The sequence below is a fragment of the Oncorhynchus kisutch genome, linkage group LG21 (genome assembly GCF_002021735.2).
Source record: "Oncorhynchus kisutch isolate 150728-3 linkage group LG21, Okis_V2, whole genome shotgun sequence".
Lineage (NCBI taxonomy): Eukaryota > Metazoa > Chordata > Actinopteri > Salmoniformes > Salmonidae > Oncorhynchus > Oncorhynchus kisutch.
In genome coordinates this window covers 38,438,839-38,463,838 of record NC_034194.2, presented here as the reverse complement: position 1 = coordinate 38,463,838, position 25,000 = coordinate 38,438,839, and the positions used below count along the sequence as shown (strand labels likewise).

The window sequence follows — 25,000 nt, the reverse complement described above, 5'->3', positions numbered from 1 at the left end:
GGACTAGGGGTCCTCCCTCAGGAAGATTTTCCTGCAATATTTTTTTGTAATTGGCTTAGGCCTATGGCCAGGTTGGAAAATTAGGTGTACTCAGGATGCTTTGAACATTAAATGGGGCGGCAGGGTAGCCTAGTGGTTAGAGCGTAGAGGCGGCAGGTAGCCTAGTGGTTAGAGTGTAGAGGCGGCAGGTAGCCTAGTGGTTAGAGCGTTGGACTAGTAACCAAAAGGTTGCAAGTTCGAATCCCCGAGCTGACAAGGTACAAATCTGTCATTCTGCCCCTGAACAGGCAGTTAACCCACTGTTCCTAGGCCGTCATTGAAAATAAGAATTTGTTCTTAACTGACTTGCCTGGTTTAATAAAGGTAAAAATTTAAATGTACATTCAAAATTCAACAACTTTGTTACTTTGAGATTTTTGGGGGATGAAATGTTAATTATGCTAATATTTTTAAGGGGACATATTTTTTTAGGTGGTTTGACACTTTATTCAATAATTAAATGAGATAGGGAGACAGGGAAATGCTAGAAACAGTGGGAAGGTCAGAAGCAGGGATTGATCTCTGTTCTCAGAGTTACAAAGCCTCATATAATTCATTTTTAAAGACACAAGTAGGTATATCAGATTTCAAATATGTGATGATACTGGCAGAACTGGTAAGAAGTGGAATAATAGAATAGGTATGGGGAATAGCAGTAGAAGTGGAATAATAGAATACGTATGGGGAATAGCAGTAGAAGTGGAATAATAGAATAGGTATGGGGAATAGCAGTAGAAGTGGAATAATAGAATAGGTATGGGGAATAGCAGTAGAAGTGGAATAATAGAATAAGTATGGGGAATAGCAGTAGAAGTGGAATAATAGAATAGGTATGGGGAATAGCAGTAGAAGTGGAATAATAGAATAAGTATGGGGAATAGCAGTAGAAGTGGAATAATAGAATAAGTATGGGGAATAGCAGTAGAAGTGGAATAATAGAATAGGTATGGGGAATAGCAGTAGAAGTGGAATAATATAATAGGTATGGGGAATAGCAGTAGAAGTGGAATAATAGAATACGTATGGGGAATAGCAGTAGAAGTGGAATAATAGAATACGTATGGGGAATAGCAGTAGAAGTGGAATAATAGAATAGGTATGGGGAATAGCAGTAGAAGTGGAATAATAGAATAAGTATGGGGAATAGCAGTAGAAGTGGAATAATATAATAGGTATGGGGAATAGCAGTAGAAGTGGAATAATAGAATACGTATGGGGAATAGCAGTAGAAGTGGAATAATATAATAGGTATGGGGAATAGCAGTAGAAGTGGAATAATAGAATAAGTATGGGGAATAGCAGTAGAAGTGGAATAATAGAATAGGTATGGGGAATAGCAGTAGAAGTGGAATAATAGAATAGGTATGGGGAATAGCAGTAGAAGTGGAATAATATAATAGGTATGGGGAATAGCAGTAGAAGTGGAATAATAGAATACGTATGGGGAATAGCAGTAGAAGTGGAATAATAGAATACGTATGGGGAATAGCAGTAGAAGTGGAATAATAGAATAGGTATGGGGAATAGCAGTAGAAGTGGAATAATAGAATAAGTATGGGGAATAGCAGTAGAAGTGGAATAATATAATAGGTATGGGGAATAGCAGTAGAAGTGGAATAATAGAATAGGTATGGGGAATAGCAGTAGAAGTGGAATAATAGAATAAGTATGGGGAATAGCAGTAGAAGTGGAATAATAGAATAAGTATGGGGAATAGCAGTAGAAGTGGAATAATAGAATAGGTATGGGGAATAGCAGTAGAAGTGGAATAATAGAATAGGTATGGGGAATAGCAGTAGAAGTGGAATAATAGAATACGTATGGGGAATAGCAGTAGAAGTGGAATAATAGAATACGTATGGGGAATAGCAGTAGAAGTGGAATAATAGAATAGGTATGGGGAATAGCAGTAGAAGTGGAATAATAGAATAAGTATGGGGAATAGCAGTAGAAGTGGAATAATAGAATAAGTATGGGGAATAGCAGTAGAAGTGGAATAATAGAATAGGTGTGGGGAATAGCAGTAGAAGTGGAATAATAGAACAAGTATGGGGAATAGCAGTAGAAGTGGAATAATAGAATAGGTATGGGGAATAGCAGTAGAAGTGGAATAATAGAATAAGTATGGGGAATAGCAGTAGAAGTGGAATAATAGAATAGGTATGGGGAATAGCAGTAGAAGTGGAATAATAGAATAAGTATGGGGAATAGCAGTAGAAGTGGAATAATAGAATAGGTATGGGGAATAGCAGTAGAAGTGGAATAATAGAATAGGTATGGGGAATAGCAGTAGAAGTGGAATAATAGAATAGGTATGGGGAATAGCAGTAGAAGTTGAATAATATAATGTGTATGGGGAATAGCAGTAGAAGTGGAATAATAGAATAGGTATGGGGAATAGCAGTATAAGTGGAATAATAGAATAGGTATGGGGAATAGCAGTAGAAGTGGAATAATAGAATAGGTATGGGGAATAGCAGTAGAAGTGGAATAATAGAATAGGTAAACTAACCTCCGAAAACATTCTGTAGGTCCGTCTGCGGCCTTTTGGTTGTCACAACCTAAATGCCAATCACCAAACGAGGGGACTAATGCAACCAGCTCTTCTCTCTCACTTCCCACCAGCTCTTCTCTCTATCCCTCTCTTTCCCTCCCCAGCGGCCCTTCTCTCTCTATCTCTCCCTTCCCATCAGCTCTTCTCTCTATCCCTCTCTTTCTCTCCCCAGCGACCCTTCTCTCTCGATCTCTCCCTTCCCACCAGCTCTCCTCTCTACCTATCTCTCTCTCCTTTCCCACCAGCTCTCCTCTCTACCTATCTCTCTCTCCCTTCCCACCAGCTCTTCTCTCTATCCCTCTCTTTCCCTCCCCAGCGGCCCCTCTCTCTCGATCTCTCCCTTCCCACCAGCTCTTCTCTCTATCCCGCTTTTTCCCTCCCCAGCGGCCCTTCTCTCTCGATCTCTCCCTTCCCACCAGCTCTCCTCTCTACCTATCTCTCTCTCCCTTCCCACCAGCTCTTCTCTCTATCTCCCTCTCCCTTCCCAACGCCTGAAGGTACCTGAAGGTACCATGTTCACCTGTAAACAATAGTACCCAAGTATAAACACCATGGGAACACACATCCATCATACCGCTCAGGAAGGAGATGCATTCTGTCTCCTAGAGATGAACGTACTTTGGTGCGAAAAGTGCATACCAATCCCAGAACAACAGCAAAGGACCTTGTGAAGATGCAGACACACAGGTACAAAAGTATCTATATCCACAGTAAAACATAACCTGTAAGGCCACTCAGCAAGGAAGAAGTCACTGCTCCAAAACCGCCATAAAAAAGCCGGACTACGGATTGCAACTGCACATGGGGACAAAGATCATACTTTTGGAGAAATATCCTCTGGTCTGATGAAACAAAAATAAAACCGTTAGGTCATAATGACCATTGTTATGTTTGGAGGAAAAAGGGGGAGGCTTGCAAGCCGAAGAACACCATCCCAACCGTGAAGCATGGGGGTGGCAGCATCATGTTGTGGGGGTGCTTTGCTGCAGAAGGGACTGGTGCACTTCACAAAATAGATGACAACATGAGGAAGGAAAATTATGTGGATATATTGAAGAAACATCTCAAGACATCAGTCAGGAAGTTAAAGCTTGGTCGCAAATGGGTCTTCCAAATGGACAAAGACCCCAAGCATACTTCCAAAGTTATGGCTTTAGGACAACAAAGTCAAGGTATTGGAGTGGTATTGGTATGCATGGGTGTCCGGGCTGTGTGCCAGTAGTTCAAACAGACAGCTTGGTGCATTCAACATGGCAATACCTCAGTACAAGTAGTGATGAAGTCAATCTCTCCTCCACTTTGAGCCATGAGAGATTGACATCCATATTATTACCATTAGCTCTCTGTGTACATCCAAGGCCCAGCCATGCTGCCCTGTTCTGAGACAATTGCAATTGTCCTAAGTCCTTTTTTTTGTGGAACCTGACCACACGACTGAACAGTAGTCAAGGTGCGACAAAACTAGGGCTTGTAGGACCTGCCTTGTTGATAGTGTTGTTTTAAAAGGCAGAGCATCGCTTTATTACAGACAGACTTCTCTCCATCTTAGCTACTACTGCATCCATATGTTTTGATTATGACAGTTTACAATCTAGTGTTACTCCAGGCAGTTTAGTCCCCTCAACTTGCTCAATTTCCACATGATTTATTACAAGATTTTGTTGAGGTTCAGGGTTTAGTGAGTGTTTCGTTCCAAATACAATACTTTTAGTTTTAGAAATATTTAGTGCTGACTTATTCCTTGCCGCCCACTCTGAAACTAACTGCAGCTCTGTGTTAAGTGTTGCAGTCATTTCAGTCGCTGTAGTAGCTGACATGTATAGTGTTGAGTCATCCACATACATAGAAACTCTGGCTTTACTGAAAGTCAGTGGCATGTCGATAGTAAAAATGGAAAAAAGCAAGGGGCCTAAACAGCTGCCCTGGGGAATTCCTGCTTCTAACTGCATTATATTTGACATGATGCCGCTAAAGAACACCCTCTGTGTTCTGTTAGACAAGTAACTCTTTATCCACAGCATAGCAGGGGGTCTAAAGCCATAGCACATACGTTTTTCCAGCAGCAGACTATGATCAATAATGTCAAAAACTGCACTGAAGTCTAACAAGACAGCCCCCACAATCATTGTATCATCAATTTCTCTCAGCCAATCATCAGTCAGTTGTGTAAGTGCTGTGCTTGTTGAGTGTCCTTCCCTATAAGCATACTGAAATTCTGTTGTCAATTTGTTTACTGTAAAATAGCATTGTATTTGGTCAAACATCATTTTTTCCAGAAGTTTACTAAGGCTTGGTAACAAGCTGATTGGTCGGCTATTTGAGCCAGTAAAGGGGGCTTTACTATTCTTGGGTAGTTTAATTACTTTAGCCTCCCCCCAGGCCTGAGGGCACACACTCTCTATTAGGCTTAAATTGAAGATGTGGCAAATAGGAGTGGCAATATCGTCTGCTATTATTCTCAGTAATTTTCCATCTAGATTGTCAGATCCTGGTGGCTTGTCATTGTTGATAGACAACAATAATTTTTTCACCTCTTCCACACTGACTTTACGGAATTCACAAGTACAATTCTTGTCTTTCAGAATGTCACGTCCTTAGTTCCTTTTTTATGTCTCTATTTTAGTTTGTTCAGGGCGTGAGTTGGGGTGGGCATTCTATGTTTTGTTCTGTGTGTTATAGTTCTATATGTTTGGTCTGGTATGGCTCCCTATCAGAGGCAGCTGTCAATCGTTGTCTCTGATTGAGAACCATACTTAGGCAGCCTGTTTTCCCACTATGGGTTGTGGGTAGTTGTTTTCTGTGTTTTCACCATACAGAACTGTTTTGATTTTCATTAGCTTTCCTTCACTTTGTTATTTTGTATTTTTTGTGTTCTGATATAATAAATTATCATGGACACTTACAACGCTGCATTTTGGTCCGATCCTTCCTACTCATCATCAGACGAAGAAGAAGTTCGTTACACAGAATTTGGTCCGATATACTTGGCTGTGTAGTGTCAGCATTTGCTGCTGGCATGTCATCCCTAAGTTTGCTTATATTGCCAAGTTGTTTGCAATATCAGTGGGCTTTGTGATGAATGAGCCATCTGATTCAATGAATGAAGGAGCCAAGTTGGCTTTTTTACACAAGAATTTCATTTAAGGTGCCCCAAAGCTTTTACTATCATTCTTTATATAATTTATCTTTGATTCATAGTGTAGTTTATAATTTTTTTTAAATTTAGTTTAGTCACATGATTTCTTAATTTTTAGTACGTTTGCTAATCAGTTGGCCTGCCAGATTAATTGCCATACCTTCTGCCTCATCCCTCTAAACCATACCATTTTTCAATTCCTCATCAATCCAAGGAGATTTAACAGTTTTTACAGTAATTTCCTTAATGGGTGTGTGCTTATTAGTAACTGGAATAAGTACTTTCATAAATCAAGTGCAGCGTCTGGTTGCTCATTACACACCACAAAGCAGCAATTGTGATTTACATCGTCAACATAAGAATCACTACAAAACCTCTTATACACTATATTAGGACCAGCCTGACCTCTTATACACTATATTAGGCCCAGCCTTTGGAACTTTGGTTTTCCTATATATGACTATTATATTGTGATCACTACATCCTATGGATTTGCATTCTGCTTTAAAGCAAATATCTGCAGAGTTAGTAAAAATGTGATCAATACATACTGATGATTTAATTCCTAGGCTGTTTGTAACTACCCTGGTCGGCTGACCGACAACCTGATCCAGGTTGCAGGCACTGGTTACAGTTTGAAGTTTTTTCCTGAGTGGGCAGCTTGATGATAGCCAGTCAATATTGAAATCACACAGAAAACATACTTCTCTGTTGATATCACATACATTATCAAGCATTTCACACATATTATCCAGATACGGACTGTTAGCACTTGGTCTATAGCAACTTCCCACCAGAATGGGCTTTAGGTGAGGCAGAGGAACCTGTAGCCATATTACTTCAACAGTATTTAACATGAGATCCTGTCTAAGCTTTACAGGGATGTGGTTCTGAATATGAACAACAACACCTCCACCTTTGGCATTTCTGTCTTTCCTGTAGATGTTATTACCATGTACTGCTACCACTGTATCAAAGGTATTATCTAAGTGAGTTTCAGAGACAGTCAGAATATGAATGTCATCTGTTACAAGCAAGTTATTGACTTCATGAACCTTGTTTCTTAGGCTACATATGTTAATATGGGCTATTTTTAGCACTTTTCTGGGTTGCTTGATTGTTTTTAATGCTTTACTGGGAAGCTTATCAGAAGTAGACTTGCTCATGTTATTTACATTGGAGCTGATAGTGCAGGGTGAGCTGCATAAAGTGGTCTTCCATAGAGAGGCATACTCACAGTAGTATACAGTGCAGTGATTTCATTGGCCATAGACCTACAGTACATCTCATTTTCAAGTTAACAAGTGTATGATTAAACTTCAAGAATCAATGTACCCATTTACCCACAATATAACCCATGAATACCTCATGGGCTTATGGCGTACCTCATCAGAACCTAAAATATAAGCTTATTTTACTCCGATGTTAAATAAATACTATGTAGCCTCAAAACATGTTTAAAACTATATCATTCATGGTCAGTCCTTGCATCCATAGCTCTGCCTATGAATTTGAGAGTGGTTACATTTCTCCAGACCCGTCCATCAGCTGTTTACCAAAACAGGACGCTTAGTTATTGTTTCAACTGCTGATCGCCACTTCCAATTATTCGTGGAAAATACATTAATATTATTACATTATAATTATTCAAAGAACAAGGTTGTGACTTTTACACACTTCTTCCACACCATCAGTACAGTGAACATGTATAATAACCCACCCTTCTCTTCAGGGGTCCTATGCGGGAGGCTTTAGCGTCAGGCGCCTGATAGGACAGCCACAGACCTGTAGCCACGTGCATCACGAAGCAGGCTGAGTCCCCATACTTGATCTCTGCTACTCCCATACCTTCTATGTCTCGATTCTTTGTACCCGACTCTATCTTTTCCTGTGGGAGGGAGCACGCGCGCACACGCGCGCACGCACGCACGCACGCACACACACACACACACACACACACACACACACACACACACACACACACACACACACACACACACACACACACACACACACACACACACACACACACACACACACACACACACACACAGAAAACAAATGAAGATTACACACTAATCAGAGAGGTATACTAGAGAGCCTATTCATTACTCGCCACAGGGAAACAGTAACAGCATTCTTGGGGGTCAGAACCACAAATGGCACGCACACACACACACACAGAACACATTAACACCTCGTCACGCACACACACACACACACAGAACACATTAACACCTCGTCACGCACACACACAGAATACATTAACACCTCGTCAGATATGGATGCTGGCCGCTGATGACAGCAGGTAAAGGGGAACCAACTAAAGTCCATGTATAACACTTAATACTGAAAGGGTGGGCATGGGGGGGAGGGAGAGAGAGAGAGAGAGAGAGAGAGAGAGAGAGAGAGAGAGAGAGAGAGACACAGAGACACAGAGACACAGAGAGAGAGAGAGAGAGAGAGAGAGAGACACACAGAGACACAGAGACACAGAGAGAGAGAGAGAGAGAGAGAGAGAGAGAGAGAGACACAGAGACACAGAGACAGAGACAGGAAAGGGGAGTGAGAGAATTAAACAGATACTGTGTGCATGTGCGTGTGCACGCAATCATTACTACCACATAGAGCAGAATAGCATTGAATCTGGAGCAGACAGACAGACAGACAGTGTCCTTCTGTTTGGTTCTTCATGTCCTTCCTGTCCATGCACTATGGTTGTAGAATGCAATGAAGGTTCCGCCGTATAATTAAAATGCATTCTAATTCTATTGGTTCCCCATACACCTTGGTTGTGTTGATTGGTTGGGTTGTTAATGGACTGTGTGACTTGGCTTGGACCGTTCCCTGACATTTCAGCTTTATGGACTAGAATGTTGTTGATTGTTGTGTATAGGGTACAAGGATGACCTTTTAAAAGTTAAAGGATAAATCTAACGTGCTCTTAAAAAATATAGGTGTGTCTGCTCTGACCTTTTTCAGGCACGGTACAGTCTTTCTCTAGAAAATACCATGGTTTTACCTACAGCCGGGATGGATTTAACAGCCCTAATGTTGGAATCAAACATCATTATGTTGTCATCCAGAGTCACAGTTATGCATTTTCCCAAGCTATAGTACACCTTATTTTACATACAGCAGGCTTCGTGGTTTGTTATTTTTTGCTATGGAAAAAAAAAAATGTAATACTGGTATCGTCACAGCCCTAGTTTTACCCACCATCCACCTTTCTGTGAGTAAATGTAAAACAAAGTTTACTTTGAAAGACAAAGAATGATTAAAAGACTTAAGAGTGTTGGTATTTTGTCGGGAACAAACCTTGGTAGCCCTGAAGCAGAAAGAGGTGGACTTGATATCAGACTTCTCTCTCTCCTGTAAGACCAGACCATGTTCTTCGGTCAGCGCCAGGTAGTGACCGGTAGACAGGTGACGCAGACGGAACGCCTGCCCATAGCGAATGTGGCTACCGCTCCAACTGACCAATCACAAAGAGGGGATGAACCCAAACAGATGTTAATCTACATTCTACAGTGGTCCCTATAAATCTTTTCCAATGGCAGATAGGGGAACAACGGAGTCAAAATGTGTCTGACATAGCAATGTCTATTTCAATCTAGAGACATTGATGTACGCTGTCTTTTGCAACAAAGAGATATACAGCCGCTGCCTCGGGCATTTCAGCATCCTTTCACAATGAAGCACATCCATTGTTTCAAAATATCTCAGTACAAACGGAAAGTCAGACTGTTTGGCATGGCTGTTGGAGAACCTGTCACCTAAGCCCAGAGACAAGAAGGCTGATGGTAGATGGGACCAGGATGTGTGTGGGCTGTGGAACGCTGATGGAAGATGGAACCAGGATGGGGTTATAGCAGTTATAATATCTGATGGGGTTATAGAACCTAATGGGGTTATAGTGGTTATAGTACCTGATGGGGTTATAGTGGTTATAGGACCCTGATGGGGTTATAGTACCTAATGGGGTTATAGTACCTGATGGGGTTATAGTGGTTATAGTACCTGATGGGGTTATAGTACCTGATGGGGTTATAATACCTGATGGGGTTATAATACCTGCTGGGGTTATAGGGGTTATAGTACCTAATGGGGTTATAGTGGTTATAGTACCTGATGGGGGTATAGTACCTGATGGGGTTATAGTGGTTATAGTACCTAATGGGGTTATAGTGGTTATAGTACCTGATGGGGTTATAGTACCTGATGGGGCTATAGTACCTGATGGGGTTATAGTACCTGATGGGGTTATAATACCTGATAGGGTTATAATACCTGATGGGGTTATAGTGGTTATAGTACCTGATGGGGTTGTAGTACCTGATGGGGTTATAGTGGTTATAGTACCTGATGGGGTTATAGTGGTTATATTACCTGATGGGGTTATAATGGTTATAGTACCTGATGGGGTTATAGTACCTGATGGGGTTATAGTACCTGGTGGGGTTATAGTGGTTATAGTACCTGATGGGGTTATAGTGGTTATAGTACCTGATGGGGTTATAGTACCTGATGGGGTTATAGTACCTGATGGGGTTATAGTGGTTATAGTACCTGATGGGGTTATAGTACCTGGTGGGGTTACAGTGGTTATAGTACCTAATGGGGTTATAGTGGTTATAGTACCTGGTGGGGTTATAGTACATGATGGGGTTATAGTACCTGATGGGGCTATAGTACCTGATGGGGTTATAGTACCTGATGGGGTTATAGTACCTGATGGGGTTATAGTGGTTATTATACCTGATGGGGTTATAGTACCTGATGGGGTTATAGTGGTTATAGTACCTGATGGGGTTATAGTACCTGATAGGGTTATAATACCTGATGGGGTTATAGTGGTTATAGTACCTGATGGGGTTATAGTGGTTATAGTACCTGATGGGGTTATAGTGGTTATATTACCTGATGGGGTTATAGTGGTTATATTACCTGATGGGGTTATAGTGGTTATAGTACCTGATGGGGTTATAGTACTTGATGGGGTTATAGTGGTTATAGTACCTGGTGGGGTTACAGTGGTTATAGTACCTAATGGGGTTATAGTGGTTATAGTACCTGGTGGGGTTATAGTACCTGGTGGGGTTATAGTACCTGATGGGGTTATAGTACCTGATAGGGGCTATAGTACCTGATGGGGTTATAGTACCTAATGGGGTTATAGTGGTTATAGTACCTGATGGGGTTATAGTACCTGATGGGGTTATAGTACCTGATGGGGTTATAGTGGTTATAGTACCTGATGGGGTTATAGTACCTGATGGGGTTATAGTGGTTATAGTACCTGATGGGATTATAGTGGTTATAATACCTGATGGGGCTATAGTACCTGATGGGGTTATTGTACCTGATGGGGTTATAGTACCTGATGGGGTTATTGTACCTGATGGGGTTATAGTACCTGATTGGGTTATAGTGGTTATAGTACCTGATTGGATTATAGTGGTTATAGTACCTGATGGGGTTATAGTACCCGATGGGGGTTATAGTGGTTATAGTACCTGATGGGGTTATTGTACCTGATGGGGTTATAGTACCTGATGGGGTTATAGTGGTTATAGTACCTGATGGGGTTATAGTACCCGATGGGGGTTATAGTGGTTATAGTACCTGATGGGGTTATAGTACCCGATGGGGGTTATAGTGGTTATAGTACCTGATGGGGTTATAGTGGTTATAGTACCTGATGGGGTTATAGTGGAAATGTCACTACCCTAAAAAGTATCTGAAAGCATATTGGCGTCTAGGTGAGTGAGCATCTGGCAGGGAGATGGAGAAATTAGAGAGCGTGAGGTAGGGTTAGATATCGGTGTTTGTGTGTGTGGCTGCGTGTGTATCAGCTCACCCGATCCTGAGGGGCTCCAGCCTCCAGAGAGAGCGGGCCCTGGATGCTCCTTTACCCATCTCATAGTTCACAATCCTGTGGACAAAGAGAGGGAGGAGAGGAGTCAGGTCTGGATCCTTTAAAACAGACAAAGTTCAATTTAAACCAGGACATTTGTCTCTATTAAACACAGTGACTTTGCAATAAAAAAAATACTCTCCTCCTCGTGCATTTTAAAACTAAAACTAAATGTGACCAGTTACAGGATCTGAGGCATTTGACTTATATTTAAACATTTTGTATTTTAGCAGACACTCTTATCCAGAGTAACTTACAGGACCAATTAGGGTTAAGTGCTTGAGGGCACATCGGCAGACACTTCACCTAGTTGGCTCAGGGATTTAAACCAGCAACCTCTTAACCGCTAGGCTACCCTGCACCCCCATTATGGCCCCCAAAAATGTATATATATACAGTACCAGTCAGAAGTTTGGGTTTTTCTTTATTTTTACTATTTCTACATTGTAGAATAACAGTGAAGACATCAAAACTATGAAATAACACATATGGAATCATGTAGTAACCACAAAAGTGTTATATAAATCAAATTATATTTTAGGTTTTAGATTCCTCAAAGTAGCCACCTTTGCCTTGATAACAGCTTTGCACACTCTTAGCATTCTCTCAACCAGCTTCTTGAGGTAGTCACCTGGAATGCATTTCAATGAACAGGTGTGCCTTGTTAAAACCTTTCTGGGAACGGGGGCAGTATTGAGTAATTTGGATAAGGTGCCCTATGTAAACTGCCTGTTACTCAGGCCCAAAGGCTAGGATATGCATATGCATGGTAGTATTGGATAGAAAACACTCTATAGTTTCCAAAACTGTTAAAATTATGTCTGTGAGTATAACATAACTGATATGGCAGGCAAAAAACTGAGGAAAATCCATCCAGGAAATGCTATTATTTTGAAAGGCTGTTTTTCCACTGAAAGCCTATCCACCAAACAAAGACTTATGACCCAGTGGCTTCCACTACATGTGGCCAGTCTTTAGGCATTGTTTCAGGCTTTTTCTTTAAAAATGAGGGAGAAACAACCACTTTCAATGAGTGGACAGTGGAAATTTCCAGAGATGTTTTCTGCGTTTTCTGCTATTTCTGACTTTTGTGACATCTCTACTTGGCTGGTAACTGCATGTAATGTTTTGTTAGCTGGGCGCTGTCCTCAGATAATCGCATTGTATGCATTCGACGTAACACCTTTTTGAAATCTGACACAGCGGTTGGATTAACAAGAAGTGTATCTTTACGCTGATGTATAACACTTGTACCATTTATGTTTATAATGAGAATTTATGTTTTGTTGAGTTTCACGCTCTGCAATTTCACCGGATGTTGTTTGAGACAGTGGATTGAAGCTGGTTGAGAGAATGCCAAGAGTGTGCAAAGCTGCCATCAAGGTAGAGGGTGGCTACTTTGAAGAATCTAAAATATATTTAGATTTGTTTAAACACTTTTTTGGTTACTACATGATTCCATATGTGTTATTTCATAGTTTTGATGTCTTCACTATTATTCTACAATGTAGAAAATAGTAAAAATAAAGAAAAACCCTTGAATTAGTAGGTGTGTCCAAACTTTTGAGTGCTACTGTATGCATATATTTATTAGTAATGTTTAGATTTTTTTTCTTGAATATATGAACTTTCATGTGGCTTAATTAAAAACGTGTATGGGATCCGTAAATATGAATAAAAACGTAGAATTATCAGCCTAGTTGAGCCCATCGACAGTTTATCGTTTTTCCTCTGGGTTTATTAATAAGATACCATTTTGAATAAATGTAGTAATTTCTTGGTGAGGAATAGTTCTCACAGTAAAGGAAAATGTGCATCTCTGTTTCTACCTCCCGTCATGCAGCAACCACAAACACAGCAGGTAGTCTAGTGGTTAGAGTGGAGGGGTGGCAGGTAGTCTAGTGGTTAGAGTGGAGGGGTGGCAGGTAGTCTAGTGGTTAGAGTGGAGGGGTGGCAGGTAGTCTAGTGGTTAGGGTGGAGGGGTGGCAGGTAGTCTAGTGGTTAGAGTGGAGGGGTGGCAGGTAGTCTAGTGGTTAGAGTGGAGGGGTGGCAGGTAGTCTAGTGGTTAGAGTGGAGGGGTGGCAGGTAGTCTAGTGGTTAGAGTGGAGGGGTGGCAGGTAGTCTAGTGGTTAGGGTGGAGGGGTGGCAGGTAGTCTAGTGGTTAGAGTGGAGGGGTGGCAGGTAGTCTAGTGGTTAGAGTGGAGGGGTGGCAGGTAGTCTAGTGGTTAGAGTGGAGGGGTGGCAGGTAGTCTAGTGGTTAGAGTGGAGGGGTGGCAGGTAGTCTAGTGGTTAGGGTGGAGGGGTGGCAGGTAGTCTAGTGGTTAGAGTGTTGGACCAGTAACCAGCAGGTAGACTAGTGGTTAGAGCGTTGAGAAAGCACATGGCTCTGTCATGTCACAGGCTTATGTTAATAACAGAACGGGCTCTTTTTTGATCAGTATAGAGATCATCTTTGCTACTGTGGATTTTTGGAAAGATATAGCTAGGGAGAACTGCAACAGTGTTGCTACGGTTCGCAACAAACATTGCTGCCCTGAATTTTGCTGGGTTTAATTAAGTAGAGAGACAACTTTCTGGAGGACAATACCATGCTGACTCACATGGGTTATGGGTGGGTGGGGCTAAGGCTTAAGAGGGTGTGAAGGATGCTGAATAGGGTGTAAACAAAGGAGAGTTCTGGAGGAAGTGTGAAAGGAGAGTTCTGGAGGAAGTGTGAAAGGAGAGTTCTGGAGGAAGTGTGAAAGGAGAGTTCTGGAGGAAGCGTGAAAATCTCAAAATCTTTCTAAGGGCATTTTCTCCTGCTTGTCAACTACATTTAAAGGAGGTGTGGTACTGTATATAGTCAATATACCACGGCTAAGGGCTGTTCTTACTCACAACAGACTACAGAATGCCTGGATACAGCCCTTAGCCGTGGTATATTGGCCATATACCACAAACCCCCGAGGTGCCTTATTGCTGTTATAAACTGGTTACCAACGTAATTAGAGCAGTAAAAATACATGTTTTGTCATACCTGTGGTATACAGTCTGATATACCACGGCCTTCAAGGTTTTATACAGTCTGATATACCACGGCCTTCAAGGTTTTATACAGTCTGATATACCACGGCCTTCAAGGTTTTAATCACCCAATTTATAATGTATGATATACCATTATGAAGCTCTTAGTCTGTACTTTCATCAAATGTACAGCAAATTAAATTAAAATATGCACTAAAAAAGCACATCGCTTAATTTTGACACAAGACTCAATAGAGAAATATGGACACCAATGTACACTCAGAGATATTTATAAAAAGGTGGATGATGATGATCAAGATTCATTGAGCACCAGGGACGGCTATGTATCCCATTTCTCTAAACGATTCAACAGTATGGTGATAAAATGTCATGCCAGTTCATTTAAAGCTCTCGTAAATCATAAAACATAACTGTAAGTGCCTGTTAAAATGGCCCTTAATAGTAGGGTTCAGAGCCACCTACCTATTCTAACATACTGTTAAAATGGCCCTTAATAGTAGGGTTCAGAGCCACCTACCTATTCTAACATACTGTTAAAATGGCCCTTAATAGTAGGGTTAAGAGCCGCCTACCTATTCTAACATACTGTTAAATTGGCCCTTAATAGTAGGGTTAAGAGCCGCCTACCTATTCTAACATACTGTTAAAATGACCCTTAATAGTAGGGTTAAGAGCCGCCTACCTATTCTAACATACTGTTAAAATGGCCCTTAATAGTAGGGTTAAGAGCCGCCTACCTATTCTAACATACTGTTAAAATGGCCCTTAATAGTAGGGTTAAGAGCCGCCTACCTATTCTAACATACTGTTAAAATGGCCCTTAATAGTAGGGTTAAGAGCCGCCTACCTATTCTAACATACTGTTAAAATGGCCCTTAATAGTAGGGTTAAGAGCCGCCTACCTATTCTAACATACTGTTAAAATGGCCCTTAATAGTAGGGTTAAGAGCCGCCTACCTATTCTAACATACTGTTAAAATGGCCCTTAATAGTAGGGTTAAGAGCCGCCTACCTCTGGTCTTCAGGACATATTCTAACATACTGTTAAAATGGCAGACAGGAAGCCTAGTGTACGTACCTCTGCTCCATCTCGCTGGCCTCTGACCCAGGTATGGTCAGACTCTCATCATGCCCGTGACAAAGATGCATCACGTGACCACCACACAGGAATCCTATTGGATAAACACAAGATTCTAAGGTCAATAGGGATCTTTTGAAGTTATGGTGAAATGTTCACACCATACTAGCCTCAGTGATGATCTGATCATCGACTGACTTATTAATAGACTTACACCCGCTGGTTGCCCAGGGGTGTATGGGTTGGTTGCCCAGGGGTGTATGGGTTGGTAGCCCAGGGGTGTATGGGTTGGTAGCCCAGGGGTGTATGGGTTGGTTGCCCAGGGGTGTATGGGTTGGTTGCCCAGGGGTGTATGGGTTGGTTGCCCAGGGGTGTTTGGGTTGGTTTTCCAAGGGTGTATGGGTTGGTTGCCCAGGGGTGTATGGGTTGGTTGCCCAGGGGTGTATGGGTTGGTTGCCCAGGGGTGTATGGGTTGGTTTTCCAAGGGTGTATGGGTTGGTTTCCCAGGGGTGTATAGGTTGGTTGCCCAGGGGTGTATGGGTTGGTTTCACAGGGGTGTATGGGTTGTTTTCCCCAAGGGTATATGGGATGGTTGCCCAGGGGTGTATGGGTTGGTTGCCCAGGGGTGTATGGGTTGGTTTCCCAGGGGTGTATGGGTTGGTTTCCCAGGGCTGTATGGGTTGGTTGCCCAGGGCTGTATGTGTTGGTTTTCCAAGGGTGTATGGGTTGGTTTCCCAGGGTTGTATAGGTTGGTTGCCCAGGGGTGTATGGGTTGGTTGCCCAGGGGTGTATGGGTTGGTTGCACAGGATTTATGGGTTGGTTGCCCAGGGGTGTATGGGTTGGTTTCCCAGGGGTGTATGGGTTGGTTGCACAGGGTTTATGGGTTGGTGGCACAGGATTTATGGGTTGGTTGCCCAGGGGTGTATGGGTTGGTTGCCCTGGGGTGTATATGTTGGTTGCCCAGGGGTGTATGGGTTGTTTTCTCCAAGGGTGTATGGGTTCGTTGCCCAGGGGTGTATGGGTTGGTTGCCCAGGGGTGTATGGGTTGGTTTCCCCAAGGGTGTATGGGTTGGTTGCACAGGGGTGTATAGGTTGTTTTCCCCAAGGGTGTATGGGTTGGTTTCCCAGGTGTGTATGGGTTGGTTGCCCAGGGGTGTATGGGTTGGTTGCCCAGGGTTGTATGGGCTGGTTTCCCAGGGGTGTATGGGCTGGTTTATCAGGGGTGTATGGGTTGGTTTCCCAAGGGTGTATGGGTTGGTTTCCCAGGGCTGTATGGGTTGGTTTCCCAGGGGTGTATGGGTTGGTTTCCCAGGGGTGTATGGGTTGGTTTCCCAGGGGTGTATGGTTGGTTTCACTGGGGTGTATAGGTTGGTTTCACAGGGGTGTATGGGTTGGTTTCACAGGGGTGTATGGGTTGGTTTCCCATTGGTGTATGGGTTGTTTTCCCCAAGGGTGTATGGGTTTGTTGCCCAGGGGTGTATGGGTTGGTTTCCCAGGGGTGTATGGGTTGTTTTCCCCAAGGGTGTATGGGTTGCTTTCCAAAGGGTGTATGGGTTGGTTTCCAAAGGGTGTGTGGGTTGCTTTCCAGAGGGTGTATGTGTTTGTTTCCCAGGGGTGTATGGGTTGGTTTCACAGGGGTGTATGGGTTGGTTTCCCAGGGGTGTATGGGTTGGTTTCCCAGGGGTGTATGGGTTGTTTTCCCCAGGGGTGTATGGGTTGTTTTCACAGGGGTATATGTCACAAAGCAGTGTAAAGTACATCACATTCCTGAAACAACTAAATATGTCCTAGTTCATCATGAAGGATTAACCTGAAATTATAATTGTATAATTGAGTCGTGGTGTACTTGCCTACAGCCACGTTGCTTCCTGAGCAGGTAGGCTGGACGTTCCACAGAGTCTGCATAAAGGAGGCATCCACCTGGAAACTACCGCTAGAGATGGACAGGTGCTGGAAGAAAGGAAACAGCATGGGGTTAGAAGCAGTGGATTGTGTGTGTGTGTAGGTGTGTGTGTGAGTGAGAGAGAGAGAGAGAGAGAGGATATGGGGGCTGGTAAAGGAGAGATTTAAAGGTCCAATGTAGCCATTTTTATCTCAATATCAAATCATTTCTGGGTGACAATTAAGTAGCTCACTGGGGTTGTTTCCAATTAAAATAAAGAATAGAATAGCTTCTTAGCAAAGAGCAATTTCTCAAGGAAGAATTTAGCTAGGACTGCCTGGGTGTGGCCTGAGTGGGGATGGGAAAACTGTAAACTAGCTGTTATTGGCAGAGAGGTTTAGAAGTCTCTTTCCTATTGGTCCATTAACTAATTTACCATCTGGTGATGTCATCAGGCAGGCCAAAAATCCATCCCACTTAAAACAGGCTGAAATTTCAGCTGGTCTTTTCAAACAGCTCTAACACTTAAAGGGCATTATCATCATTTTCACAATTTCACAGCATTATGTCAACTTCATAGTGTGGAACTATACACTGATTGTACAAAACATTAGGAACACCTTCCTAATATTGAGTTGCAACCCCTTTTGCCCTCAGAACAGACTCAATTTGTCAGGGCATGGACTTTACAAGGTATTGAAAGCGTTTCACAACTTCCCACAGTTGTGTCCAGTTAGCTGGGTGTCCTATAGGTGGTAGACCATTACTGATACATACGGGAAACTGTTGAGCGTGAAAAATCCAGCAGCGTTACAGTTCTTGACACACTCAGACTGGTACGGCTGGCACCTACTACCATACCCCGTTCAAAGGCATTTAAATATTTTGTCCTGCCCATTTGAACCTGTCTCCTCCCCTTCATCTACACTGATTGAAGGGGATATAACAGGTGACATCAATAAGGGATCAAATCTTTCACCTGGATTCACTCTGTGAGTCCATTTCATGGAAAGAGCAGGTGTTCCTAATGTTTTGTGCACTCAGTGTATATAAAACACAGGGAAATCATGTTTTTGACTCCACTGGGCCCGTGGAGGTAGTTGGCATTTTATGACTTTGTCTCAACCCTGACAGTGTTTGGACACTGCCTAAAGCCTTTACAGTGCATTACTGCCACAAAGACCATTCGCCCCTCTCTAAGGATCCACATCGGCTGCGGCTCCAGATTAAGATCTCAAGCCAGGCTTGTCTTTGCTGGGGAGAAGAGATTGTCGAGCTCAAAGGGATTCCATGGCCTACTGATCACAATGAGACTGCCAACACCAGTTTAATCCACAACAAACAGCTTCACACAGACAGGCTCTGGGACTCCAGCATAGTGACAACAGCTCTAACAACAACCTTCAAAGATGTTCAGAATGAAATTAGGCATAGGCAAAAGAGAGTATACTGGGATGGGTCATATCAATGATATCAGAAAACCAACAGTTCTTCATCACTCGGGAAATAACCCCTGTGTGATATTCATTCCATGGTTGAGGAACAGTCGATTGTTTGTCAGTAGGGTGATGAATCAGATGAATGTTTTCCTTTGGTAGAGTTGAAAGTCATGCACCGCTGAGTGTAGCTATGTTATAATTACACATTCTCCTCTCCAAATGCTTCCAGCACACTCTACCGCTCTCTGTTTCCTGCTTTGCATCTCTCTCCCTCACTCTCTCACTCTCTCTCTCTCACTCTCACTCTCTCTCTCTCTCTCTCTCTCTAACTCTCTCAATTCAATTCAATTCAAGGGGCTTTATTGACATGGGAAACGTATGTTTACATTGCCAAAGCAAGTGAAATGGATAAACAAAAGTGAAATAAACAATAAAAAGTGAACAGCAAATATATCATTCACACAAGTTCCAAAAGAATAAAGACATTTAAAATGTCATATTACAGTGTTGTAACGATGTGCAAAGAGTTCAAGTACAAAAGGGAAAATAAATAAACATAAATATGGATATATTTACAATGGTGTTTGTTCTTCACTGGTTGCCTTTTTCTTGTGGCAACTTGTCACACATCTTGCTGCTGTGATGGAACACTGTGGAATTTCACCCAGTGGATATGGGACTTTATCAAAATTGAATTATTTTCGAATTCTTTGTGGCTCTGTGTAATCTGAGGGAAATATTGGTCTCTAATATGGTCATACATTTGGCAGGACGTTAGGAAGTGCAGCTCTTCTCTTGAGAGCCAGGTCTACTTACGGCAGCCTCTCTCAATAGCAAGGCTATGCTCACTGAGTGTGTACATAGTCAAAGCTTTCCTTAATTTTGTGTCAGTACAGTGGTCAGGTATTCTGCCACTGCGTACTCTCTGTTTAGGGCCAAATAGCTTTCTAGTTTGCTCAGTTTTTTTGTGAATTCTTTCCAATGTGTCAAGTAATTATCTCTTTTTTCTCGTGATTTGGTTGCGTCTAATTGTGTTGCTGTCCTGGGGCTCTGTGGGTTATCTTTGTGTTTGTGAACAGAGCCCCAGGACCAGCTTACTTAGGGGGCTCTTCTCCAGGTGTCATCTCTCTGTACGTGATGACTTTGTTTTGGAAGGTTTGGTAATCGTTGTCAGCTCATCAGCCAGATAAATGCCACTGGTTGTCCTGGGCTGAGGGGTTCAAGACTTGACAACTGTTTTTACAGGACTATTTCAAGTGGATTGATGTGATGTGGGATCTGTTTGTCCTGTCTTGTCATTACCTAGCCAGGTCTCAGATCTGTTTGTCCTGTCTTGTCATTACCTAGCCAGGTCTCAGATCTGTTTGTCCTGTCTTGTCATTACCTAGCCAGGTCTCAGATCTGTTTGTCCTGTCTTGTCATTACCTAGCCAGGTCTCAGATCTGTTTGTCCTGTCTTGTCATTACCTAGCCAGCTCTCATGTCTGTTTGTGCTGTCTTGTCATTACCTAGCCAGGTCTCAGATCTGTTTGTCCTGTCTTGTCATTACCTAGCCAGGTCTCAGATCTGTTTGTCCTGTCTTGTCATTACCTAGCCAGGTCTCAGATCTGTTTGTCCTGTCTTGTCATTACCTAGCCAGGTCTCAGATCTGTTTGTCCTGTCTTGTCATTACCTAGCCAGGTCTCAGATCTGTTTGTGCTGTCTCTGCTGAATCCTAGTCTCTTAGCTTGCTCTGGCAAGACAACCCAAACTGATCTAAGACCTGGGTCAGTGAGGCACATAATTCGTCCAAAACACACATAATTTCCCCCCCACTTGGACTTTCAATCTTTCCCCAGTGGTCTCTAACAGGGAGGTAGGCCCGGCGCTACAGATATTCAGATATTAAAACGACTTGGCATGGAAATAAATCAACCCAGCAGAAATACAGACCAACAAGTGAAAAACTGAAAGGAAAAAAATATATAGGAGATGGAGAAATGAGCAATGATCCACAGTCTGTGAACTGAACAACAGATTTAATGTTCTCTGTCTAACTCAAAACAAACCGTCTGAACCAAAGTACGAGCAATAGCATGTTGATATTGTCTGTAAGGAGGTGAGAGTATATTGCCAGCGTGACAATCTGTTCAGGCTTTAGCCAACTTGTTGTCTGGGGAAGGCAGCGATAAAACACTGTTGAATACAGAAACAGCCGGGTAGCTAGACTAGACGGTATTTATGAGAGTTTTTAGGATCGATGTGGTTCTCATTGCTGTTTTATCCCTTTATGTGTTGCGAAACTGCCTCTGGCCATATGAGAGGCTGTGAGTAGTTAGAGGAACTTAAAACCACATAATTACCTTCACACCTACCTTCACACCTACCTTCACACCTACCTTCACACCTACCTTCACACCTACCTTCACGCCTATCTTCACACCTACCTTCACACCTACCTTCACACCTACCTTCACACCTACCTTCACACCTACCTTCACACCTACCTTCACACCTACTGAAAGGTGACAATAGGGCCGCAAATAGTGTTCAATTTGGGTCTCACAGGTAACTCTCTGTGGACGGATTGATTGGTTGATTGATTGGTTTACTGTTTGATTGATAGATACTCACCAGGTACCTCTCTGTGGACACGCTGACCAGGATGAGGTCGTCTCCGATACGGACCTTCTCTCCCTCTGACCTCTGCTTGGATGCAGGGTGGATGGTCCACCAACATGCCTCTCCTGGAGAGACAGACGACAGGCCTTGGATGAGACTATCATAGTCTGTTGTGACAGACGACAGGCCTTGGATGAGACTATCATAGTCTGTTGTGACAGACGACAGGCCTTAGATGAGACTGTCATAGTCTCTTGTGACAGACTATCACAGTCTCTTGTGACAGACTATCATAGTCTCTTGTGACAGACTATCATAGTCTCTTGTGACAGACTATCATAGTCTCTTGTGACAGACTGTTAACATAGTTGTTAGTCAGTGCACTCACAATGTGGTTCTCGGGATCTAAGATTACAATAAGACTATGGTAACTATGGTAACAAATCATTTGTAACTTCATAAGGATATGAAAAATATAAAAATAGAAGTCTCCCATTGAAATACAAATGCATACTTCTTCAAATATTTCACTGGTATGTAAATTTCTTGCATTTAATTGGCGGTCCATAGTCCACTTATACATACAGTGTTGTTAGTATATAATTATTTGCTGCAGGACTGTTGATCAGTACATTTTGAAGTCTTCGAATATCAAAGTTCAACAGTTTCAAAGCCAGGCAACAGACAGACTCAAGGCAACCATTTTGTCTGCTCTTAACGTCCTCACGTTGATATAGTGCCTCTATTATGGGGGCCACAGCACATTTAAATAGCAAGGTCAGCTATTAATATGGAAACCAGTCTGCACGTCTCGTAGAGTCACAGGTAGCCCTTGAAAATCACAGATCTTTACACCTGCACCCGTATGTATACAGCTTGAAAATCACAGATCTTTACACCTGCACCCGTATGTATACAGCTTGAAAATCACAGACCTTTACACCTGCACCCGTATACTCAGATTTGGACACTGATGAGGTCTTAAATTGGAACACAGTGGCTGTACAGTAACATGCTATACATGACGTCAGAGCTCAGTGGCTGTTCAGTAACATGCTATACATGACGTCAGAGCTCAGTGGCTGTTCAGTAACATGCTATACATGACGTCAGAGCTCAGTGTCTGTTCAGTAACTATACATGACGTCAGAGCTCAGGGGCTGTACAGTAACTATACATGACGTCAGAGCTCAGGGGCTGTACAGTAACTATACATGACGTCAGAGCTCAGGGGGTGTGCAGTAACTATACATGACGTCAGAGCTCAGGGGCTGTACAGTAACTATACATGACGTCAGAGCTCAGGGGCTGTACAGTAACTATACATGACGTCAGAGCTCAGGGGCTGTACAGTAACTATACATGACGTCAGAGCTCAGGGGCTGTACAGTAACTATACATGACGTCAGAGCTCAGGGGCTGTACAGTAACTATACATGACGTCAGAGCTCAGGGGCTGTACAGTAACTATACATGACGTCAGAGCTCAGGGTCTCCGGACCCACAGAGTTTTTTCTCCCTCTCCTTTAAATAAATGATTTAATCTCAAGGGAGGACGACCTAAAATGACTATTCAGAAAAAGATCTATACCATTAGAGCAAGGCTGTGTGTAATATAAATGGTACCTAACACCATTAGATGTAGATACAGGGAGCAAGGCTGTGTGTAATAAATCTTACCTATTGAATCTTCTTGTAATCCCACGTCAAATGACAGTTTGTCTGTCAACGACCTCGATGTCTTCAAGCAGGTCAGGTACTGTTGAGAAGCCACACAGTATGAAATTGCGAGAAGGTAGGAAAGAAAACAATTGATTAAATGTATTTACAACTTTCATGATTCATTTCTATCATTTGCATTTACAGTATATATATAAATTATTTCATAATATAAACTGTTAAATTATTTCAAATTGTGTGCAAATCTCAAGCCATTGGGCGTGCTATCTTTAGAGCTTCTGCATTCTAATGTTTAGGTAATACAGTCTGGTCTGGTGACCTTTTCATTCAACACCTATCCACTGATAATACAGCTCTGGTACTGCTAAAGCTTTCACAGATGTTGGTCATCAGTCACTGGAGCTCATCAGTCACTGGAGCTCCTCGGTCACTGGAGCTCCTCGGTCACTGGAGCTCCTCAGTCACTGGAGCTCATCAGTCACTGGAGCTCCTCGGTCACTGGAGCTCATCAGTCACTGGAGCTCATCAGTCACTGGAGCTCCTCAGTCACTGGAGCTCATCAGTCACTGGAGCTCCTCGGTCACTGGAGCTCCTCGGTCACTGGAGCTCCTCGGTCACTGGAGCTCCTCAGTCACTGGAGCTCCTCGGTCACTGGAGCTCCTCGGTCACTGGAGCTCATCAGTCACTGGAGCTCATCGGTCACTGGAGCTCATCGGTCACTGGAGCTCATCAGTCACTGGAGCTTCTCAGTCACTGGAGCTCATCGGTCACTGGAGCTCCTCAGTCTGTGGAGCTCATCAGTCACTGGAGCTCCTCGGTCACTGGAGCTCCTCGGTCACTGGAGCTCCTCTGTCACTGGAGCTCCTCGGTCACTGGAGCTCCTCGGTCACTGGAGCTCATCGGTCACTGGAGCTCATCAGTCACTGGAGCTTCTCAGTCACTGGAGCTCATCGGTCACTGGAGCTCCTCAGTCTGTGGAGCTCATCAGTCACTGGAGCTCCTCGGTCACTGGAGCTCCTCGGTCACTGGAGCTCCTCTGTCACTGGAGCTCCTCGGTCACTGGAGCTCCTCGGTCACTGGAGCTCCTCAGTCACTGGAGATCCTCAGTCACTGGAGCTCATCAGTCACTGGAGCTCCTCGGTCACTGGAGCTCATCGGTCACTGGAGCTCCTCAGTCACTGGAGCTCATCAGTCACTGGAGCTCCTCGGTCACTGGAGCTCCTCGGTCACTGGAGCTCCTCAGTCACTGGAGCTCATCGGTCACTGGAGCTCCTCAGTCACTGGAGCTCCTCGGTCACTGGAGCTCCTCGGTCACTGGAGCTCATCGGTCACTGGAGCTCATCGGTCACTGGAGCTCATCGGTCACTGGAGCTCATCGGTCACTGGAGCTCATCAGTCACTGGAGCTCCTCGGTCACTGGAGCTCATCGGTCACTGGAGCTCCTCAGTCACTGGAGCTCATCAGTCACTGGAGCTCCTCGGTCACTGGAGCTCCTCGGTCACTGGAGCTCCTCAGTCACTGGAGCTCATCGGTCACTGGAGCTCCTCAGTCACTGGAGCTCCTCGGTCACTGGAGCTCCTCGGTCACTGGAGCTCATCAGTCACTGGAGCTCATCGTCACTGGAGCTCATCGGTCACTGGAGCTCATCGG

General features: G+C 43.3%; 1 protein-coding gene across 3 annotated transcripts in view; it reads right to left on the bottom strand.

The window, feature by feature from the left end:
• The window catches only part of LOC109880797 (ryanodine receptor 3), a 284,327-nt gene that overhangs the window by 196,021 nt on the left and 63,306 nt on the right, over positions 1-25,000 (bottom strand). For all 3 annotated transcript variants that reach the window (XM_031800945.1, XM_031800946.1, XM_031800947.1), the window contains 7 exons: positions 23,351-23,429; positions 21,683-21,795; positions 17,600-17,699; positions 15,749-15,842; positions 11,590-11,664; positions 9,048-9,204; positions 7,450-7,617 (listed from right to left, as the gene is read on the bottom strand). In XM_031800945.1, the coding sequence (XP_031656805.1) occupies positions 7,450-7,617; positions 9,048-9,204; positions 11,590-11,664; positions 15,749-15,842; positions 17,600-17,699; positions 21,683-21,795; positions 23,351-23,429 (786 nt within the window). The remainder of the gene's footprint in view (positions 1-7,449; positions 7,618-9,047; positions 9,205-11,589; positions 11,665-15,748; positions 15,843-17,599; positions 17,700-21,682; positions 21,796-23,350; positions 23,430-25,000) is intronic.